Genomic DNA, 20,289 nt, shown 5'->3' on the forward strand with positions numbered 1-20,289 from the left:
TGTTCTCCTCAGCAGCCTCGGGTACATTTTGTCTCTTTCAGGGGATATGTCCACTTGCCAGGGTGCTAAACATGGTAATAGTTCCTCCCTGACTGAGTTTATCTCATTGCACATTTCACACACGTCCTCCTGAATACAATGTGAAATGGAAACAGAACAGGCTGGAAATACTCAGCAGCTCAGTCAGCTTCTGTGGAGAGAATCAGAGTTAATGTTTGGTGTTGTGATAACTCCCCTGTCCTGACGAAGGGTCATCACAAACAGAAAGGTTAATTCTGTTTCTCTCCACACAGGCTGCCTGACCAGCTGAGTAATTCCAGCTTCATTGTATTTTGCTTTCCCCAGTACAGCGACTGACTGTGTGATTGTTCTTTCAGTCCTGGTGGATCGATCATTCCTGAGACTGTTGTCCCAATCAATCACTGCTCCACACAGGCCTCAGGCTGGTTAAACGGTAATTTCAGACTCTATTATCTCAGATTTACATTGACTGTCCAACAGTATTCACACTGGATACACTTTTCACTCTGTTCCCTCTGTTTCACTCTGTTCATTTCAGGTTCCCATCCCACTCCGGGTGATGGGGAGGTGACGAGGAGAGTGTGTTTTCATTGGAGTGGAAATCCCTGTCTCTGGACTCAGGAAATAAAGATCAAACGCTGCAGCGATTACTTTGTTTATTACTTGCAGAAGACAACAAATTGTAACCTCGCTTACTGCACAGGTACATTGGGGGTTTTAAATGGTGTAAATGGGTAATTCTGGGATGTCCCAGGTCAGCAGCAGCAATGACAAAGTTACATCAGACCTTCCTGCTGTAAGGGACTGAAACCCAAAGTGTAATTTCCAGCGACGGGAACTGAATCAGACACTGTTACAGCTCCTTTGTAACCCTTTCCCAACTCAATCACCTTGCTGCAGTCGGAGGGGAAACGCTCGAATCAATTCCAAAGGATGTGAGAAATGGACACTTGGAGAATGAGGATCTGACTGGACACAGTCGACATGGGTTAATGTGGGGGAAGATGTTTGATGAACATGTTGGACGTTTTTTGGGATGTTACTGACAGAATTGATAAAGGGGATGAAGAGTTTATGTATTTTCAGAAAGTTTTGGATAAAGTTACCAACAGGAGTTTGGTCAACAAACTAAAGCAAGATGTTGGCAAAGATTAAGGATTAGTTCACAAGCAGAAACCAGAGAGTGGGAATAAAGGGGTGACTCTCACATTGACAGCCTCTGACGAGTGGGGTCCACAAGGCTCAGCTCTCTGGACCGCCCCAGCTGTTCTTGATCAATGATTTGGACGTAGGGAACCAATTGTAATCTTTCCAAGATTGTGACAGGTGCAACGTGAGTGGGAATGTGAGCTGTGAGGAAGATACCAAGAGTTTTCACGGGGATTTGGACAGATTTAGTGAGTGGACAAGAACATGGGAGATGGAAGAGAACATCGAAAATGTGAGGTCATCACTTTGGTGGGAGGGACAGATGTGCAGATTATTTCTCAAATGGTGAGAGATTAGAAAGTGTAAACGTACAAAGGGAGCTGGGAGACCTCATCAATAAGTCACTGAGACCCAGCATGCATTTACAACGAGCAGTTAGGAAGTGAATGGTATGTTAGGCTTTGTCAGCAGAGAATTGGAGTCCAGGAGCAGCAAAATCTTGCTGCAAATTTATAGAACTCTGATTAGACCAAACCCCGAGTGGTTTGTGTCGATGTGGTTCCTTATAGAATCACAGAATCACCGAGTGCAGAAGAGGCCCTTCGGCCCATCGAGTCTGCACCGATGCATGAAAAGCAGCTGACCTGCCCACCTCATCCCATTGGCCAGCACTTGTCCCACAGCCTCGAATGTTACAATGTGCCAAGAACTCAGCCAGGTACTTTTTACAGGATGTGAGGCAACCGCCTCCACCACCCTCCCAGCCAGTGTGTTCCAGACCGTCACCACCCTCCCAGCCAGTGTGTTCCAGACCGTCACCACCCTCCCAGCCAGTGTGTTCCAGACCGTCACCACCCTCCCAGCCAGTGTGTTCCAGACCGTCACCACCCTCCCAGCCAGTGTGTTCCAGACCGTCACCACCCTCTGGGTAAAACTGTTTTCCTCAAATCCCCTTCTTACCCGAGGAAGGATATTATTCCCATTGCTGGAGTTTACCGAAGGTTCACCAGACTTGTTCGTGGGGTGTCTGGTCTGTCTTACAAAGAGAGTTTGAAGAACCCAGACATGTATTCTCTCAGGATGATATAGACGGGCTGGTTAGAGGGCCAGAACAGCGGCAAGTGGAATTTACCCTGAAACGTGTGAGGTGATGCATTTTGGGAGGAGGAACAAGACAAGGGAATGTACAGTGAACGGCAGGAAAGGAGGAAGCACAGAGGGCCCGCGGGATCTTCGGGTTCATGTCCACAGATCCCTGAAGGCAGCGGGACAGGTAGATAAGGTGGTTAAGAAGCATATGGGATACGTGCCATGGCATAGAATATAAAAGCAGAGAGGTAATGATGGAGCTGTATAAAACACTGCTTAGACCCTGGCTGGGAAACTGTGTACGGTTCTGGGTCACCACATTATAGGAAGGATGTGATTACATTGGAGAGGGTGCAGAGGAGATTCACCAGGATGTTCCTGGGTTGGAGCGTTCCAGCTCTAATAACAATAATGTTTATTGTCACAAGTAGGCTGAGATTAACAGGGCAATTAAATTATTGTGAAAATCCCCCAGTCGCCACATTCCGGCGCCTGTTTGGGTACACAGAGGGAGAATTCAGAATGTCCAAATTATCGAACAGCATATCTTACGGGACTTGTGGGAGGAACCCGGAGCACCCGGAGGAAACCCACACAGCCATGGGGAGAATGTGCAGACTCTGCACAGACAGTGACCCAGCCGGGAATCGAACCTGGGGCCCTGGAGCTGTGAAACAACAGTGCTAACCACTGTGCTACCACGCTCCCCTGGTTAGGCTGCGGTTTTCCATGGAGCAGAGAAGGCCGAGGGGGACCGGAGTGAGGTGTACACAATTTGAGGGACATGTAAAGGGTGGACAGGAAGAAACCTTTCTCCTCAGTTGAGGGGCCAATAATCAGGGGGCACAGATTTCAGACCAGCGGCAGGAGACATGGAGGGGATTTGCGGAAAAGCTTTTACACCGAGAGGGAGGTGGGAATCTGGAACTCGCTGCCTGAAAGGGGGGTGGAGGAGGGACCCTCACAACATTTAAGTAGCGTTTAGCACTTGAAATGCCAAAGCAAACAAGACAACAGACCAAGTGCTGGGAAATGGGATTGGAATAGACGGGTATTTGAAGGTCAGCATTGACCCGATGGGCTGAAGGGCCTCTTTCTGTGTTGTGAAACTCTCTGACCCGATGAACACTCACTGAAACCTAAAACATACTTAATGCAGAGACAGGCTCGATGTGGCTCAGGGTGGGCGTGGCTCAGGGTGGGTGTGGCTCAGGGTGGGCGTGGCTCGGGGTGGGTGTGGCTCAGGGTGGGCGTGGCTCAGGTTGGGTGTGGCTCAGGGTGGGCGTGGCTCGGGGTGGGTGTGGCTCAGGGTGGGTGTGGCTCAGGTTGGGTGTGGCTCAGGGTGGGCGTGGCTCGGGGTGGGCGTGGCTCAGGGTGGGCGTGGCTCAGGGTGGGTGTGGCTCAGGGTGGGCATGGCTCAGGGTGGGTGTGGCTCAGGGTGGGGGTGGCTCAGGGTGGGTGTGGCTCAGGGTGGGTGTGGCTCAGGGTGGACGTGGCTCGGGGTGGGCGTGGCTCAGGGTGGGCGTGGCTCAGGGTGGGCGTGGCTCAGGGTGGGCGTGGCTCAGGGTGGGTGTGGCTCAGGGTGGGCGTGGCTCAGGGTGGGTGTGGCTCAGGGTGGGCATGGCTCAGGGTGGGTGTGGCTGAGCTGTTTTCCCGGGTTTGGGAGTCTGGAACCATGAGGCACAAATTCAAAATATGGGGAAGCCAGTTCGGGCCGAGAGGGAGGGAAACTTTAAAAAATGATAAACTGACAGAGTTGTGACTGTTTGGGATCCTCTACCCCAGAGGTGAGCTTGTTCGGGTCGAGGTTTGGTGTGCAGGGTGGGGGGCTTACTGATGGGTGGAGGGGTTTGTTATGGGAGGGGTTTGTTATGGGAGGGGATGGGAGGGGTTTGTTATGGGAGGGGTTTGTTATGGGAGGGGTTTGTTATGGGGTCAGGAGTATGTGGACTGTCCGTGTGGGGACCAGTCTGGGTAGGAGTCACATTTGTATGATTGTGGAGGCTGTTCCGCCTCCTCTCTCTCATTTGCTGAATTATTGGAAGGGTTTGAAACGGAGTTTTGGTGATTGTGGTAATAATGATAATAATCACTTATTGTCACAAGGAGGCTTCAATTAAGTTACTTTGAAAAGCCCCTAGTTGCCACATTCTGGCGCCTGTTCGGGGAGGCCGGCACGGGAATTGAACCCGCGCTGCTGGCCTTGTTCTGCATTGCAAGCCAGCTATTTAGCCCAATTGTGCTAAACCAGCCCCACAGAAGAATCTGCAATACTCAGCTTGTCTGGCACTGTCTGTGGAACAGACTTAACCTTGTAGGCTGCTGTCCCTCGGCCAAAAACAGTTTATCAATCTGCAAGGCTCTCTGGTCCTCGCTCCACAGATGCTGTCAGATGTGCTCTTTCCAGAAGCTTCTGTAATGACTTCAGATTCCCGGCACTTTGGTATTTTGTTTTGATGTTGTGATTTTGTCCTCACTCAGTCTCCCTCTCTTTGTGTCCCTTATTTCCAGCTGAAGCTGTTGTTCCAACTCTCCCACCCACACCGCAGACCACTCGGGCACACATTGCATCTTCAATGACTGTCCCAAATGCTACATCATCATCATCAGGTACAAACATCCGGAGGGATTTTAAACTCAAAGTTCACCTGGAAAACTCCCGGAGCAATCGTCAAACCCACTACTGAGAGAGTGGCAATTATTACTCTGCACGGTGTGAGTGAGGGGAGTGGGCTGCAGTGAGTGAGGGGAGTGGGATGGTGTGAGTGAGGGGAGTGTGAAGGAGTGAGTGAGGGGAGTGGGATGGAGTGAGTGAGGGGAGTGGGATGGAGTGAGTGAGGGGAGTGGGATGGTGTGAGTGAGGGGAGTGTGAAGGAGTGAGTGAGGGGAGTGGGCTGCAGTGAGTGAGGGGAGTGGGATGGAGTGAGTGAGGGGAGTGGGATGGAGTGAGTGAGGGGAGTGGGATGGAGTGAGTGAGGGGAGTGGGATGGAGTGAGTGAGGGGAGTGGGATGGAGTGAGTGAGGGGAGTGGGATGGAGTGAGTGAGGGGAGTGGGATGGTGTGAGTGAGGGGAGTGTGAAGGAGTGAGTGAGGGGAGTGGGCTGCAGTGAGTGAGGGGAGTGGGATGGAGTGAGTGAGGGGAGTGGGATGGAGTGAGTGAGGGGAGTGGGATGGAGTGAGTGAGGGGAGTGGGATGGAGTGAGTGAGGGGAGTGGGATGGAGTAAGTGAGTGAGGGGAGTGGGATGGTGTGAGTGAGGGGAGTGGGATGGACTGAGTGAGGGGAGTGGGATGGAGTGAGTGAGGAGAGTGGGATGGAGTGAGGGAGGGGAGTGGGATGGAGTGAGTGAGGAGAGTGGGATGGAGTGAGTGAGGGGAGTGGGCTGCAGTGAGTGAGGGGAGTGGGATGGAGTAAGTGAGGGGAGTGGGATGGAGTGAGTGAGGGGAGTGGGATGGAGAGAGTGAGGGGAGTGGGATGGAGTGAGTGAGGGGAGTGGGATGGAGTGAGTGAGGGGAGTGGGATGGAGTGAGTGAGGGGAGTGGGATGGAGTGAGTGAGGGGAGTGGGATGGAGTGAGGGAGGGGAGTGGGATGGAGTGAGTGAGGGGAGTGGGATGGAGTGAGTGAGGAGAGTGGGATGGAGTGAGTGAGGGGAGTGGGATGGAGTGAGTGAGGGGAGTGGGATGGAGTGAGTGAGGGGAGTGGGATGGAGTGAGTGAGGGGAGTGGGATGGAGTGAGTGAGGGGAGTGGGATGGAGTGAGGGAGGGGAGTGGGATGGAGTGAGTGAGGGGAGTGGGATGGAGTGAGTGAGGAGAGTGGGATGGAGTGAGTGAGGGGAGTGGGATGGAGTGAGTGAGGGGAGTGGGATGGAGTGAGTGAGGAGAGTGAGATGGAGTGAGTGAGGGGAGTGGGATGGAGTGAGTGAGGGGAGTGGGATGGAGTGAGTGAGGGGAGTGGGATGGAGTGAGTGAGGGGAGTGGGATGGAGTGAGTGAGTGAGGGGAGTGGGATGGAGTAAGTGAGTGAGGAGAGTGGGATGGAGTGAGTGAGGGGAGTGGGATGGAGTGAGTGAGGGGAGTGGGATGGAGTAAGTGAGTGAGGAGAGTGGGATGGAGTGAGTGAGGGGAGTGGGATGGAGTGAGTGAGGGTAGTGGGATGGAGTGAGTGAGGGGAGTGGGATGGAGTGAGTGAGTGAGGGGAGTGGGATGGAGTAAGTGAGTGAGGAGAGTGGGATGGAGTGAGTGAGGGGAGTGGGATGGAGTGAGTGAGGGGAGTGGGATGGAGTAAGTGAGTGAGGAGAGTGGGATGGAGTGAGTGAGGGGAGTGGGATGGAGTGAGTGAGGGTAGTGGGATGGAGTGAGTGAGGGGAGTGGGATGGAGTGAGTGAGGGGAGTGGGATGGAGTGAGTGAGGGGAGTGGGATGGAGTGAGTGAGGGGAGTGGGATGGAGTGAGGGAGGGGAGTGGGATGGAGTGAGTGAGGGGAGTGGGCTGCAGTGAGTGAGGGGAGTGGGATGGAGTGAGTGAGGGGAGTGGGATGGAGTGAGTGAGGGGAGTGGGATGGAGTGAGTGAGGGGAGTGGGATGGAGTGAGTGAGGGGAGTGAGATGGCATGAATGAGGGGAGTGGGAGACGGAGACAAGGACTCCACGAGATGCCAGACTGACCGGGTACAGCTCACTTTGTTCCTCACTAGTCACAATAAAACTTCAGTCCACTCCATGCCCCGGTTGCAGGGGAGAGAGAGGATAGAGTTTGTCTGCCTGCAGTTGCCACGCCTGGGACCAGTACTTGTCACTGGCTGCCTTTTGGCTTACTGTCTGGGAGTGGAGCACGGGCGGTTTTGATTGGCCCGCTGTCAGGCTGAAAGTGGAGGAGAACGGACTCACTTTTGCAGTTTTGGACTGGATGGTGTCCGGAGACCGCATGCTGGAATTGGACTCGAAACGTTGGCTCTTTTTCTCCCTACAGATGCTGCCAGACATGCTGAGATTTTCCACCATTTTCATTTTGGGTCCAATAGACTATGTGCACTGCTTGTCCATAGCATGTTTTGGTTTTAATTTATTGTTGTGGGATTACATGGTTATTATATTTTTATTCTGTTTTTTACTTTGGGCTTAGCGCCTGGGTGCTCGCCAGTTGCGGCCCTCCTGCTTCTGTGCACTGGGGTTGAGGTGTCCTTCCCGGGGCGAGTGAGGGGGAGGGGTGTTCTCTCGCTCTGTCTCTCTCCTCACTGTCTGTCCTTTCCTGGTGGACTGTGCTGCGTGCGGGCGCCTCTCCACCAATGTGGGGCTGTTGCTGGAGTCGGGGGGGGGGGTAGAGTTGGGGGCTGGGGGTGGGGTGCGTGCACTGACCCGAGTGATGGCGGCTTTGCCTTGTACCGAATTGTTTGTTGGCTTCCTTGGGGTATTTTGGTGTTATTTGCACAGGACGTTCTCTCTCTCCCCTTCTGTCCCTCTCTCTCACACAATCACACTCTCACTATCTTGCTGTGTCTTTCTCTCAACACACATTCTCTCTATCTCACTCTCTCAATCACACACACATTCTCTCTATCTTGCTGCCTCTCTCTCACACACATTCTCTCTATCTTGCTGTCTCTCTCTCACACACATTCTCTCTATCTTGATGTCCCTCTCTCACACACACACATTCTCTCTATCTTGCTGTCTTCTCTCTCACACACACATTCTCTCTAACTGGCTGTCTCTCTCTCACACATTCTCTCTATCTTGCTGTCTCTCTCTCTCACACACATTATCTCTATCTTGCTGTCTCTCTCTCACACACACATTCTCTCTCTCTTGCTGTCTCTCTCTCACACACATTCTCTCTATCTTGCTGTCTCTCTCTCTCACACACACACATTCTCTCTACCTTGCTGTCTCTCTCTCATACACACACTCTCTCTATCTTGCTGTCTCTCTCTCTCTCACACACACATTCTCTCTATCTTGCTGTCTCTCTCTCTCACACACATTCTCTCTATCTTGCTGTCTCTCTCTCACACACACATCATCTCTATCTTGCTGTCTCTCTCTCATACACACATTCTCTCTATCTTGCTGTCTCTCTCTCACACACATTCTCTCTACCTTGCTGTCTCTCTCTCTCACACATTCTCTCTATCTTGCTGTCTCTCTCTCTCACACACATTCTCTCTATCTTGCTGTCTCTCTCTCACACACATTCTCTCTATCTTGCTGTCTCTCTCTCATACACACATTCTCTCTATCTTGCTGTCTCTCTCTCTCATACGCACATTCTCTCTACCTTGCTGTCTCTCTCTCTCACACACATTCTCTCTATCTTGCTGTCTCTCTCACACACACATTCTCTCTATCTTGCTGTCTCTCTCTCTCACACACATTCTCTCTATCTTGCTGTCTCTCTCTCACACACACATTCTCTCTATCTTGCTGTCTCTCTCTCTCACACATTCTCTCAAAGAACAAAGAAATGTACAGCACAGGAACAGGCCCTTCGGCCCTCCAAGCCCGTGCCGACCATGCTGCCCGACTAAACTACAATCTTCTACACTTCCTGGGTCCGTATCCCTCTATTCCCATCCTATTCATGTATTTGTCAAGATGCACCTTAAATGTCACTATCGTCCCTGCTTCCACCACCTCCTCCGGTAGCGAGTTCCAGGCACCCACTACACTCTGCGTAAAAAACTTGCCTCGTACGTCTACTCTAAACCTTGCCCCTCTCACCTTAAACCTATGCCCCCGAGTAATTGACCCCTCTACCCTGGGGAAAAGCCTCTGACTATCCACTCTGTCTATGCCCCTCATAATTTTGTATACCTCTATCAGGTCTCCCCTCAACCTCCTTCGTTCCAGTGAGAACAAACCGAGTTTATTCAACCGCTCCTCATAGCTAATGCCCTCCATACCAGGCAACATTCTGGTAAATCTCTTCTGCACCCTCTCTAAAGCCTCCACATCCTTCTGGTAGTGTGGCGACCAGAATTGAACACTACTCCAAGTGTGGCCTAACTAAGCTTCTATACAGCTGCAACATGACTTGCCAATTCTTATACTCAATGCCCCGGCCAATGAAGGCAAGCATGCCGTATGCCTTCTTGACTACCTTCTCCACCTGTGTTGCCCCTTTCAATGACCTGTGGACCTGTACTCCTAGATCTCTTTAACTTTCAATACACTTGAGGGTTGCTGTCTCTCTCTCTCTCACACACATTCTCTCTATCTTGCTGTCTCTCTCTCACACACATTCTCTCTATCTTGCTGTCTCTCTCTCATACACACATTCTCTCTATCTTGCTGTCTCTCTCTCTCATACACACATTCTCTCTATCTTGCTGTCTCTCTCTCACACACATTCTCTCTATCTTGCTGTCTCTCTTGTCATGATATTCAAACACACACATCATGATAGACACACCAACAGACAAATCAGAACACACAACACCACAACCAATGACAGAAAGATATAAAAGCACAGACACAACCCCTGGTGGTCAGAAAGAGCGGCAGGGGAGAACCAGGACACAGCCATAGCCGGGGACACTCAGGGAGACAGCACGTGCAGAGTATCCAGAACGAACTGTATTATAAGAGTTATAATAAAATAGAGTTGTACCACATACAACTGTGTTGGCTCATCTGTGCACCAGAGCACCCAACACCACATGGTACAGGAGTGGATCGATACCTGCCGGCATACATCCAGTGTACAGAGACAACCAGCAGTGCCCAGACATGATGTACGAGCTCCCGGTTCCGCAGGCGCTCCAGTGCGACGGCGACCTCCACGAAAACTGGCGGCGATTCCGGCAAAATTTCGAATTGTTCCTGGTGGCAGCTCAACTCCAAGACCTGGATGACAAGGAAAAAATTGAATTTCTCCTCATCGTCGCCGGTGCAAGGGCAAGAGCAATGTTCAGAAGGTTCAGGTTCTTCAGGAGGCAGCAAAGGCACGATTACCAGGCAGTCATGGGCAAATTCGCCAAGTACTGTGAAGAATACGCAATCCAATGGGGACTTAAAGGTAAGAAAAGCGGCAGTACTCACCTCGTGGCTGGGATCCCGGAGCCCAAAATCCCGGGCCTAAGAAAAGGCTGGGTCGAGGTCGACGGCCATCTTGCTAAAGGTATAACGCTAGCACAGTTGCGCGAGAAGTGCGCAGAACCGGAAGTTTCGTATGCGCATGCGCAATATGGTGCGCATCCGCAGTTAAGAAAATGGCCATCGGTAAAGGAACAGCGATCTGAGCATGCGCAGTCGCTTCCTACGTGCTACATACCGAGCGTCAGGATGTCAGAGGCCCCAGACTGCACCAATTTAAAATGGAAATGTCCCAAATCCAATTTAAAAGGGAAACGTCCCAAATCAAAAAAACAAAAATCTGTTAAAGCTGTAAAACAACCTTCCCTCACCTGGAATGACAGCGCAGTGCCGCAAATTGACCCAGGAGATGAATTTTACCTCCGAAGAACCCTCCGACAAGCAGTTACCTACGCACAAGCCGATGATTCCGACCTTGAATACTTCGATGACGATTTTTACAGTGTAGTACGGACCTCGCGAGCCCAATGATAGCTCCGTGGTCCTATACGACTATGACTCGGATGAACCTTTCGTGTTGCACATTGGCGGCCCCCATACTGAATCCGACGCAGATGCGGATTCATTTTTCGGATTTGAGGATCTTCAACCCAGCAGATATGACGTTCCAACTTATCAGTACCGGATGATGCTGCAGCCTGACATTAACAGACAGGGAGCGGTGCAAGCACACGGAGAGTGCCCTGCTGCCACACAGAGCGTGGTCCACGTCCCGCTCAACGTTCCCGACTCTATGAAAGAAGACATGCAAGACTCCAGAGTGCAGTCCTCGCATGAACCAGAAGTGACTCCAGTGTCACAAACTTCCACAGCAAGCTCGTGGACAGCCTCCACGATAGAAGCAACGCAAGACTCCAGAGCGCAGTCCTTGCACGAACAAGAAGTGACTCCAGTGTCACAAGCCTCCACAGAGAGCTCGTGGACGGACTCCACGATGGAAGGAACGCAAGACTCCAGAGCGCAGTCCTTGCAGGAACAAGACCATGAGGGTCTAGCAACCTCTCCTGACCAACCAGCGGCAGACGATGCAAGTCTGCCATGCTCCCGTGAACAGCAAGAAGGCTATAACAGCCTACCATGCTCCACTACACAGCAGCATGACCATGACGGTCTCTCATGCTACAATAAAGGGCACAGCGCTGAAGACTGTTCAAGCCCAACTGAAGACAAGCCAAAGGAATCGCCTCGTCCAAGCCCGAAGAAAAAAGGTTTATGCGCTGACCTTCAGGATCATTGTAGCCGAACAGAGATTAATAATGCAGCACGGCCACAGAAGGATGCTGAGGATTTCCTAACAAAATTAATTGTATGTTTAACTTGCAAGGAGCAGACTGAGAATTGCCAGTGTTTTAGTACGGATCGAAAAAATGGACAAGATATTGATCCTCAGGTGATGGAAATAACACAACCTGACTCATATCCACGGCAGGGACAAATGTCTCCCTTCAACACAATGCCGCAAAATCCCAACTTCGGAGACCAGCAGTTAGTCAGTAATGACTCTTCAAACCTGGAAGGGAACATTAATTGCATTGAACCTATACACACTCCACTGATTATTGAGCAGAACATTGGAGCAAGAATCCTGAGGACACCGACATCGAGTAGCCAGATAACGAATTTAACACCCACAGCAGTTTCAAGTGAACCAAGTGTGCTTTCCACTAATGATGAAGATGCAGATAAGGTCGAACCGATTATCCATTGTACCACACTAACCCCAGTGCTCAAGCAGTTATGTATGGGGAGTATGATGTGGGCAATTGAGAACAGTAAAAAAGAGACTGTGACCATGCCAGTCCCAGCAAAATCAGACCCAGAGACCATGAAGGCATGTACATCAAACAAAGTTACATATGAGGTACCTGAGAAGAAAAGTGAAACGGAATGTTCTTTGGAAAATGGTACAATGTCGATAGAAACAGTGGATACTATATTCGAGACCATACATATGGGAGAATTTGGGGGTAATAAACAAGGTTCTGCAATGTCTGGGGGAAGATTTAAAGTTCCAAAGAAGAAAAGCCCAAATGAAGGACAATGGCAAGACAATGACGATCTATCCACGGGATGTGAGACGAGTGACGACAGCATCCCACTTCCCATGCAAAAGGTGCAAGGTGACAGACCTCGCCTAGTGCGTACCAAGGCACTCAACGATCACGGTGGGACCACTGACGACTGCGGTGGCGGCGCACCGCTTCCACCCTCGATGGCTCGAGCCTCTCCACTGGTTGGTGCATTCCTGCATGTTCCGACTCCAGAAGTGCAGCTTCAGGGAATCTCGGCTGCCTCCAGTGAACCTGTTGGGACTCCGGATGGGGGGCATCGACGGAAGGCAGACCGGACTCCAGATGGGGAGCAGCCAAGCGCCGACTCTGATCTGCGCACGCCAGACCTTGCTCCGGACGGGCGGTGTCGCGGCCTCGGTGATGGCACGCTCAGGGTGACGGCAGATGCCACGGCGACAGGGAATGGATCGCGTGGCAGTCCCACTGGGTCGGCAGTGGCAACCAGCACCGGCGGTCCAAGATGGACACACCAACTCGCGCCATCGCCAGACGTTGATGCGAGCAACAATTCTCTATCCAAGGCGACATGCTTCGACGTTTCTCTGCGGAGTCGCCCTTCCGGCACAGCAGGTGGCCGGAACCAGCGTACACGGTCTCGGCCAACTTCCACATCTGGCACAGTCATCGCCTTGCATGATATTAGTGATGGTGCTACTTCGATGGCAACGACCCATCGGCTACAAGATGCCGTCCACCACAAACATAAAAAGAAAACAGACTCCACCTTGTTCCTGGCATGCAGGGCGGATGGATTGGTGCGTAGGCGCAATCAGCGAGCTTTGCGCCGCCTTCCACGCTCGCAACTGCACCGTACGCACACGCCGGATCCTCCACTGGTTCCCAAGGATGACTTCGTGGAGATGCCACGGATCATGCCCCTTCCATCGCCACCAGAACCAAACCACAGCCAGGGCACCACTAACAAAGATGTTGAATGTCATATTTGCAAGAATGAAAAAGACCAAGCACTGCAGGAAGTACAACAAATGGTAAAGTAGAGACTTCGGCAACAGCATCACCTCCAACAGTCCAAGGTGAACCAGTGTGACCCCAAATCTCCACAGCTGAACCGGCTTGAGGACCAGCCCATTCTTGAGGCGGTCACCCATTAGACTGGACTTATAACGCTGTTAATACGTTCAAAAAGTCAAACACTTCTGTATTATAACCTGTTGTTGTTTATTGTTCCAGATATCGTCTGACCGGACCAATGTTCAAGTTTTTTTTTCTCTCGCATCCAAGTTTTGTTATGGTACAACCTTGTTAGTGTGACGCACCCGACATCGCCCCATGTAAATAGTTACGTCATAAACACACGCTGTACACAACACAAATGCACACTCTTAGATGCACTCACGACACAATTGTATTTATAACCACGTAGGCACTTGTCTTTGTAAAAAAGGGGGATGTCATGATATTCAAACACACACATCATGATAGACACACCAACAGACAAATCAGAACACACAACACCACAAACAATGACAGAAAGATATAAAAGCACAGACACAACCCCTGGTGGTCAGAAAGAGCGGCAGAGGAGAACCAGGACACAGCCATAGCCGGGGACACTCAGGGAGACAGCACGTGCAGAGTATCCAGAACGAACTGTATTATAAGAGTTATAATAAAATAGAGTTGTACCACATACAACTGTGTTGGCTCATCTGTGCACCAGAGCACCCAACACCACATCTCTCTCTTACACACATTCTCTCTATCTTGCTGTCTCTCTCTCACACACATTCTTTCTATCTTGCTGTCTCTCTCTCTCACACACACATTCTCTCTATCTTGCTGTCTCTCTCTCTTCCAAACATTCTCTCTATCTTGCTGTCTCTCCCTCACACACACATTCTCTCTATCTTGCTGTCTCTCTCACACACATTCTCTCTATCTTGCTATCTCTCTCTCACACACATTCTCTCTATCTTGCTGTCTCTCTCTCTCTCTCACACATTCTCTCTATCTTGCTGTCTCTCTCTCTCACACACACATTCTCTCTATCTTGCTGTCTCTCTCTCTCACACACACGTTCTCTCTATCTTGCGGTCTCTCTCTCTCATACACACATTCTCTCTATCTTGCTGTCTCTCTCTCTCACACACACATTCTCTCTATCTTGCTGTCTCTCTCTCTCACACACACATTCTCTCTATCTTGCTGTCTCTCTCTCTCATACACACATTCTCTCTATCTTGCTGTCTCTCTCTCTCATACACATATTCTCTCTATCTTGCTGTCTCTCTCTCACACACATTCTCTCTATCTTGCTGTCTCTCTCTCTTACACACATTCTCTCTATCTTGCTGTCTCTCCCTCACACACACATTCTCTCTATCTTGCTGTCTCTCTCACACACACATTCTCTCTATCTTGCTGTCTCTCTCTCTTACAAACATTCTCTCTATCTTGCTGTCTCTCCCTCACACACACATTCTCTCTATCTTGCTGTCTCTCTCACACACACATTCTCTCTATCTTGCTGTCTCTCTCACACACATTCTCTCTATCTTGCTGTCTGTCTCACACACACATTCTCTCTATCTTGCTGTATCTCTCTCTCACACACATTCTCCCTATCTTGCTGTCCCTATCACACACATATTCTCTCTATCTTGCTGTCTCTCCCTCACACACACACATTCTCTCTATCTTGCTGTCTCTCTCTCTCACACACACATTCTCTCTATCTTGCTGTCTCTCTCTCTCTCACACACATTCTCTCTATCTCGCTATCTCTCTCGCACACACATTCTCTCTATCTTGCTGCCTCTCTCTCACACACATTCTCTCTATCTTGCTGTCTCTCTCTCACACACATTCTCTCTATCTTGATGTCCCTCTCTCACACACACACATTCTCTCTATCTTGCTGTCCCTCTCTCTCACACACACATTCTCTCTATCTGGCTGTCTCTCTCTCTCACATTCTCTCTATCTTGCTGTCTCTCTCTCTCACACACATTCTCTCTATCTCGCTGTCTCTCTCTCACACACATTCTCTCTATCTTGCTGTCTCTCTCTCTCTCACACACATTCTCTCTATCTCGCTGTCTCTCTCTCACACACATTCTCTCTATCTCGCTGTCTCTCTCTCTCTCACACACATTCTCTCTATCTCGCTGTCTCTCTCTCACACACATTCTCTCTATCTTGCTGTCTCTCTCTCTCTCACACACATTCTCTCTATCTCGCTGTCTCTCTCTCACACACACATTCTCTCTGTCTGCTGTCTCTCACACACACATTCTCTCTATCTGCTGTCTCTCTCACACACACACATTCTCTCTATCTTGCTGTCTCTCTCTCTCACACACATTCTCTCTATCTTGCTGTCTCTCTCTCACACACACATTCTCTCTATCTGCTGTCTCTCACACACACATTCTCTCTATCTGCTGTCTCTCTCACACACACACACATTCTCTCTATCTGCTGTCTCTCTCACACACACATTCTCTCTATCTTGCTGTCTCTCTCTCTCACACACATTCTCTCTATCTTGCTGTCTCTCTCACACATTCTCTCTATCTTGCTGTCTCTCTCTCACACACACATTCTCCAAACAGACCTGTTGGACTTTAACCTGATGATGTCAGACTTCTTGCTGTGCACACACATTCTGAGCTGTGATTAGTGTGTTTAACATTCTCATGCTGTGATTGTTGTCTTTAGGAGTTAACGGCAAAGAGTTTAAACTGGTGATCAAATTAATGGGAGACTTTGATCTTGCATCGATTCAGAAAATCATTCTGGAGGTGAGAAACTGTTTTGCGATTAAATATTGACACCAACACCTGCCTCTCACTGTCTGAATTCAGAGATCAGGAGTCTCCACGTCACATACAGCAGCTCCACTCCCCCTCTGCTCACCCTCATATTACCCAGGCAGCCCTCCTATCCCCTGGAACAGGTTTGATGGGCTGAGTGGTCTCCTCCTGTTGTTGTGTTGGTGTCAGAGCCTCGACAGTGTAACTAAAGCAGGGGCTTTGTCACAGTCAGTCCCATTGGGCTGATCTCATCACACAACAAGGGGCAGAATGAGATGTGAAGCAGTCCCACATTGCACTGCTGACCCCGGGGTCACCCCCTCTCCCTCTGTCATTCTCTGTCTCTGCATCTTTCCCTCACTCTCTCTCTCCTCTCTGTCTATCTCTGCTGCTGCATCACTCTCTGTCTGTCCTCTGTCTCTCTCTCTCTCTCTCACTCTCCCTCTCTCACCTTCTCTCTCTCTCTCTCAATCTCTTGCTTTGTCTCCATCTGCCCATCTTTTACTTTCTGTTATGTATCAGAGTAACAGCATTGGCTGGTGTAATATAACAACCGAATCCCTCGAATCGCGACAGTGCCGAGGGAGGCCATTCAGCCCATCACGTCTGCACCGAGCCTCGGGATGGGCTCCCTATCCCGGCCCACTCCCCTGCCCTCTCCCCGTAGCCCCATAACCCCATCTAACCTGCACATCTTTGGACTGTGGGAGGACACCGCAGTACCCGGAGGAATCCCAAGCAGACACAGGGAGAACGTGCAAACTCCACACAGTCACCCGAGGCTGGAATTGAACCCGGGTCCCTGGTGCTGTGAGGCGGCAGTGCTAACCACTGTGCCGCCGTGCCACCCACGTGTTAATGTCACGTGTTACGCAATGACATAATCGGAGCGCTCTGCGGGCTTTTGTGAAGTTCACCAGTGTGCCCTGTCTGGGCAGCATTTTGTAAATAAACCCCTTGCACCGTGTGTCACCTCGGATTCTCTCGCTTTGGGGCTACAACAAAGAATATAACACCTTCTCTCTCTCTCTCTCTCTCTGCTCCTGTCTGGCCCGCTCTCTCTCTCAAAGAACAAAGAACAAAGAAACGTACAGCACAGGAACAGGCCCTTCGGCCCTCCAAGCCCGTGCCGACCATGCTGCCCGACTAAACTACAATCTTCTACACTTCCTGGGTCCGTATCCTCCTATTCCCATCCTATTCATATATTTGTCAAGATGCCCCTTAAATGTCCCTATCGTCCCTGCTTCCACTACCTCCTCCAGTAGCGAGTTCCAGGCACCCACTACCCTCTGCGTAAAAAACTTGCCTCGTACATCTACTCTAAACCTTGCCCCTCTCACCTTAAACCTATGCCCCCTAGTAATTGACCCCTCTACCCTGGGGAAAAGCCTCTGACTATCCACTCTGTCTATGCCCCTCATAATTTTGTATACCTCTATCAGGTCTCCCCTCAACCTCCTTCGTTCCAGTGAGAACAAACCGAGTTTATTCAACCGCTCCTCACAGCTAATGCCCTCCATACCAGGCAACATTCTGGTAAATCTCTTCTGCACCCTCTCTAAAGCCTCCACATCCTTCTGGTAGTGTGGCGACCAGAATTGAACACTATACTCCAAGTGTGGCCGAACTAAGGTTCTATACAGCTGCAACATGACTTGCCAATTCTTATACTCAATGCCCCGGCCAATGAAGGCAAGCATGCCGTATGCCTTCTTGACTACCTTCTCCACCTGTGTAGCCCCTTTCAATGACCTGTGGACCTGTACTCCTAGATCTCTTTGACTTTCAATAGTCTTGAGGGTTCTACCATTCACTGTATATTCCCTACCTGCATTAGACCTTCCAAAATGCATTACCTCACATTTGTCCGGATTAAACTCTATCTGCCATCTCTCCGCCCAAGTCTCCAGACAATCTAAATCCTGCTGTATCCTCCGACAGTCCTCATCGCTATCCGCAATTCCACCAACCTTTGTGTCGTCTGCAAACTTACTAATCAGACCAGTTACATTTTCCTCCAAATCATTTATATATACTACAAAGAGCAAAGGTCCCAGCACTGATCCCTGTGGAACACCACTGGTCACAGCCCTCCAATTAGAAAAGCATCCCTCCATTGCTACTCTCTGCCTTCTATGGCCTAGCCAGTTCTGTATCCACCTTGCTAGCTCACCCCTGATCCCTTCCTTCTTTCCACTCCAGTCTATCTCTCTGCCTCATCCTGTCTCCCACTTTCTCTGTTACTCTCACAGCCTCTCCCACACTGTCTGTCCCTGAATCCATTTCTCCCTCGGATCTTTCCGTTTCAAATATTGGCAGCAATTTGCCCCGTTCCTTACAGCCTGTGCCGTTCCAGCCAGTGATTGGCAGTGAAGGTGGCTTTTTGTCCCCAAACACTACCCCACAATCCCCCCACCCTCACTGCAATATTAACCATTTCTCCTGTCTGTGATGTAGCTGAAGCTGGCGCTCAGGAATCGATTCCCGGATCTGGACCTTCATTTGAGTGTCGGAGACGATTAGCTCTGGGCTGTGGCTGCTCCAGAAGATTGAGGGTGATGAATTGTACCAGTGAGCACCTAGTGACCTGTGTGTTCACAGCTTCGCTCAGTAATAGCTTTCCAATGTTCAGCAGCGAGCAAAGGGTTAATCGCTCGCTGTGTTAATGTTACATCGTGATTGATTCTCCTTCATATTGGGGAATGTGGGAGCTTTTAGTTTTTGCTTTGTGGAATAGGGAAGTATAACCTCCATTCGGAACTCCTGACCACTGGGCTGTGGGACAGAGACTGACCCCAAATGACCCTTTTTAACCGTCTGCTGAATGAGAGGATTTTATAAAGATCTGTGTCCAGTTGCTGAATTCAGAGATTTGTCAGCAGCGAGAATGGGTGTCCAGACAACAGTGAATCCCAGCACAATCTCTGGGTAGAGATCATCCTTTCCCTCAGGGTTCCTCGACAATGGTGTTGTTGGGACAGAATTAAATCCAGGATTCTTGTTTCCTTCACAGGAACACATTCTGTTGATCAAAGTGAAATATTTGATAACTGATCCCAGGAGCCTATTAAACAAGGGAGGGAATCAGCTTTTCTGATATGTGGTGGGTCCAATCAGATCCTCCTTATCTGGAGGAGCGATATTCCTGATGGAGCAGAGAGCAATGTGTTCCCACCTTCACTCATGTCAACCAATAGACCCGGTGGAAATGTCCTGTTGGTCACAACTGTGCAGCGTGAAGCTGGGAACCTGCTCGTGTGAGCGAGCCTTGATTAGGACTAATATCCGGGAAAACTCCTGCAGACACTGAACTCTCAGCCAGTCAGGCAGCGGCTGTGGAGAAAACCCCAGATTCCTGTTTGAGCGCAATGCTTTGGCTCCTGACCCTGAAACAGTAACTGGGATTCTCTCCACAGTTACTGCCTGACCGCCTCAGCATTTACAGCTCACTGGTTTTGTCTCTTGTTTCTATTACACAATCAGGTCTGTGAGCTTCCCATTAATGGACTTTCACAGCCACAAACCTGTGGTCAGAAAGGTCTCAAATGAAGCAGTCGACTGTCCTGAGGATTGGGATTGTGGGGAGTTTGTTTCACTGAATATTAAGCTGAGAAGTGTAAGATGTTCGAATCCCTCACCATCACATGTGGGCTGATCGGTTTAGCGGGTGTTTCAATGTTATTGCATGAAGTGTGTGCTCAATAAATCTATAAATTCTTGACCACAAGGTGTGAAAGGTGTTTCTGTTGGAGCAATGTACAGATGGTGCCACACAAAAGGTTGCTGCACAAGATAAAGATGCATGGCATTAAGGGGAAAGTAGTAGCATGGATAGAGGATTGGTTAATTAATAGAAAGCAAAGAGTGGGGATTAATGGGTGTTTCTCTGGTTGGCAATCAGTAGCTAGTGGTGTCCCTCAGGGATTAGTGTTGGGCCCACAACTGTTCACAATTTACATAGATGATTTGGAGTTGGGGACCAAGGGCAATGTGTCCAAGTTTGCAGACGACACTAAGATAAGTGGTAAAGCAAAACGTGCAGAGGATACTGGAAGTCTGCAGAGGGATTTGGATAGGCTAAGTGAATGGGCT

General features: G+C 50.1%; 1 protein-coding gene across 5 annotated transcripts in view; it reads left to right on the top strand.

Annotated features, from left to right (window-relative positions):
• The window catches only part of LOC140402503 (uromodulin-like), a 48,536-nt gene extending 28,612 nt beyond the window's left edge, over positions 1–19,924 (top strand). For all 5 annotated transcript variants that reach the window (XM_072490353.1, XM_072490349.1, XM_072490351.1 and 2 more), the window contains 5 exons: positions 378–454; positions 560–724; positions 4,771–4,869; positions 16,100–16,182; positions 18,655–19,924. In XM_072490353.1, the coding sequence (XP_072346454.1) occupies positions 378–454; positions 560–724; positions 4,771–4,869; positions 16,100–16,182; positions 18,655–18,720 (490 nt within the window). In that variant the 3' untranslated portion in view covers positions 18,721–19,924. The remainder of the gene's footprint in view (positions 1–377; positions 455–559; positions 725–4,770; positions 4,870–16,099; positions 16,183–18,654) is intronic.
• The last annotated feature ends 365 nt before the right edge of the window (positions 19,925–20,289 follow it).

Source organism: Scyliorhinus torazame, chromosome 25, assembly GCF_047496885.1.
Source record: "Scyliorhinus torazame isolate Kashiwa2021f chromosome 25, sScyTor2.1, whole genome shotgun sequence".
NCBI lineage: Eukaryota > Metazoa > Chordata > Chondrichthyes > Carcharhiniformes > Scyliorhinidae > Scyliorhinus > Scyliorhinus torazame.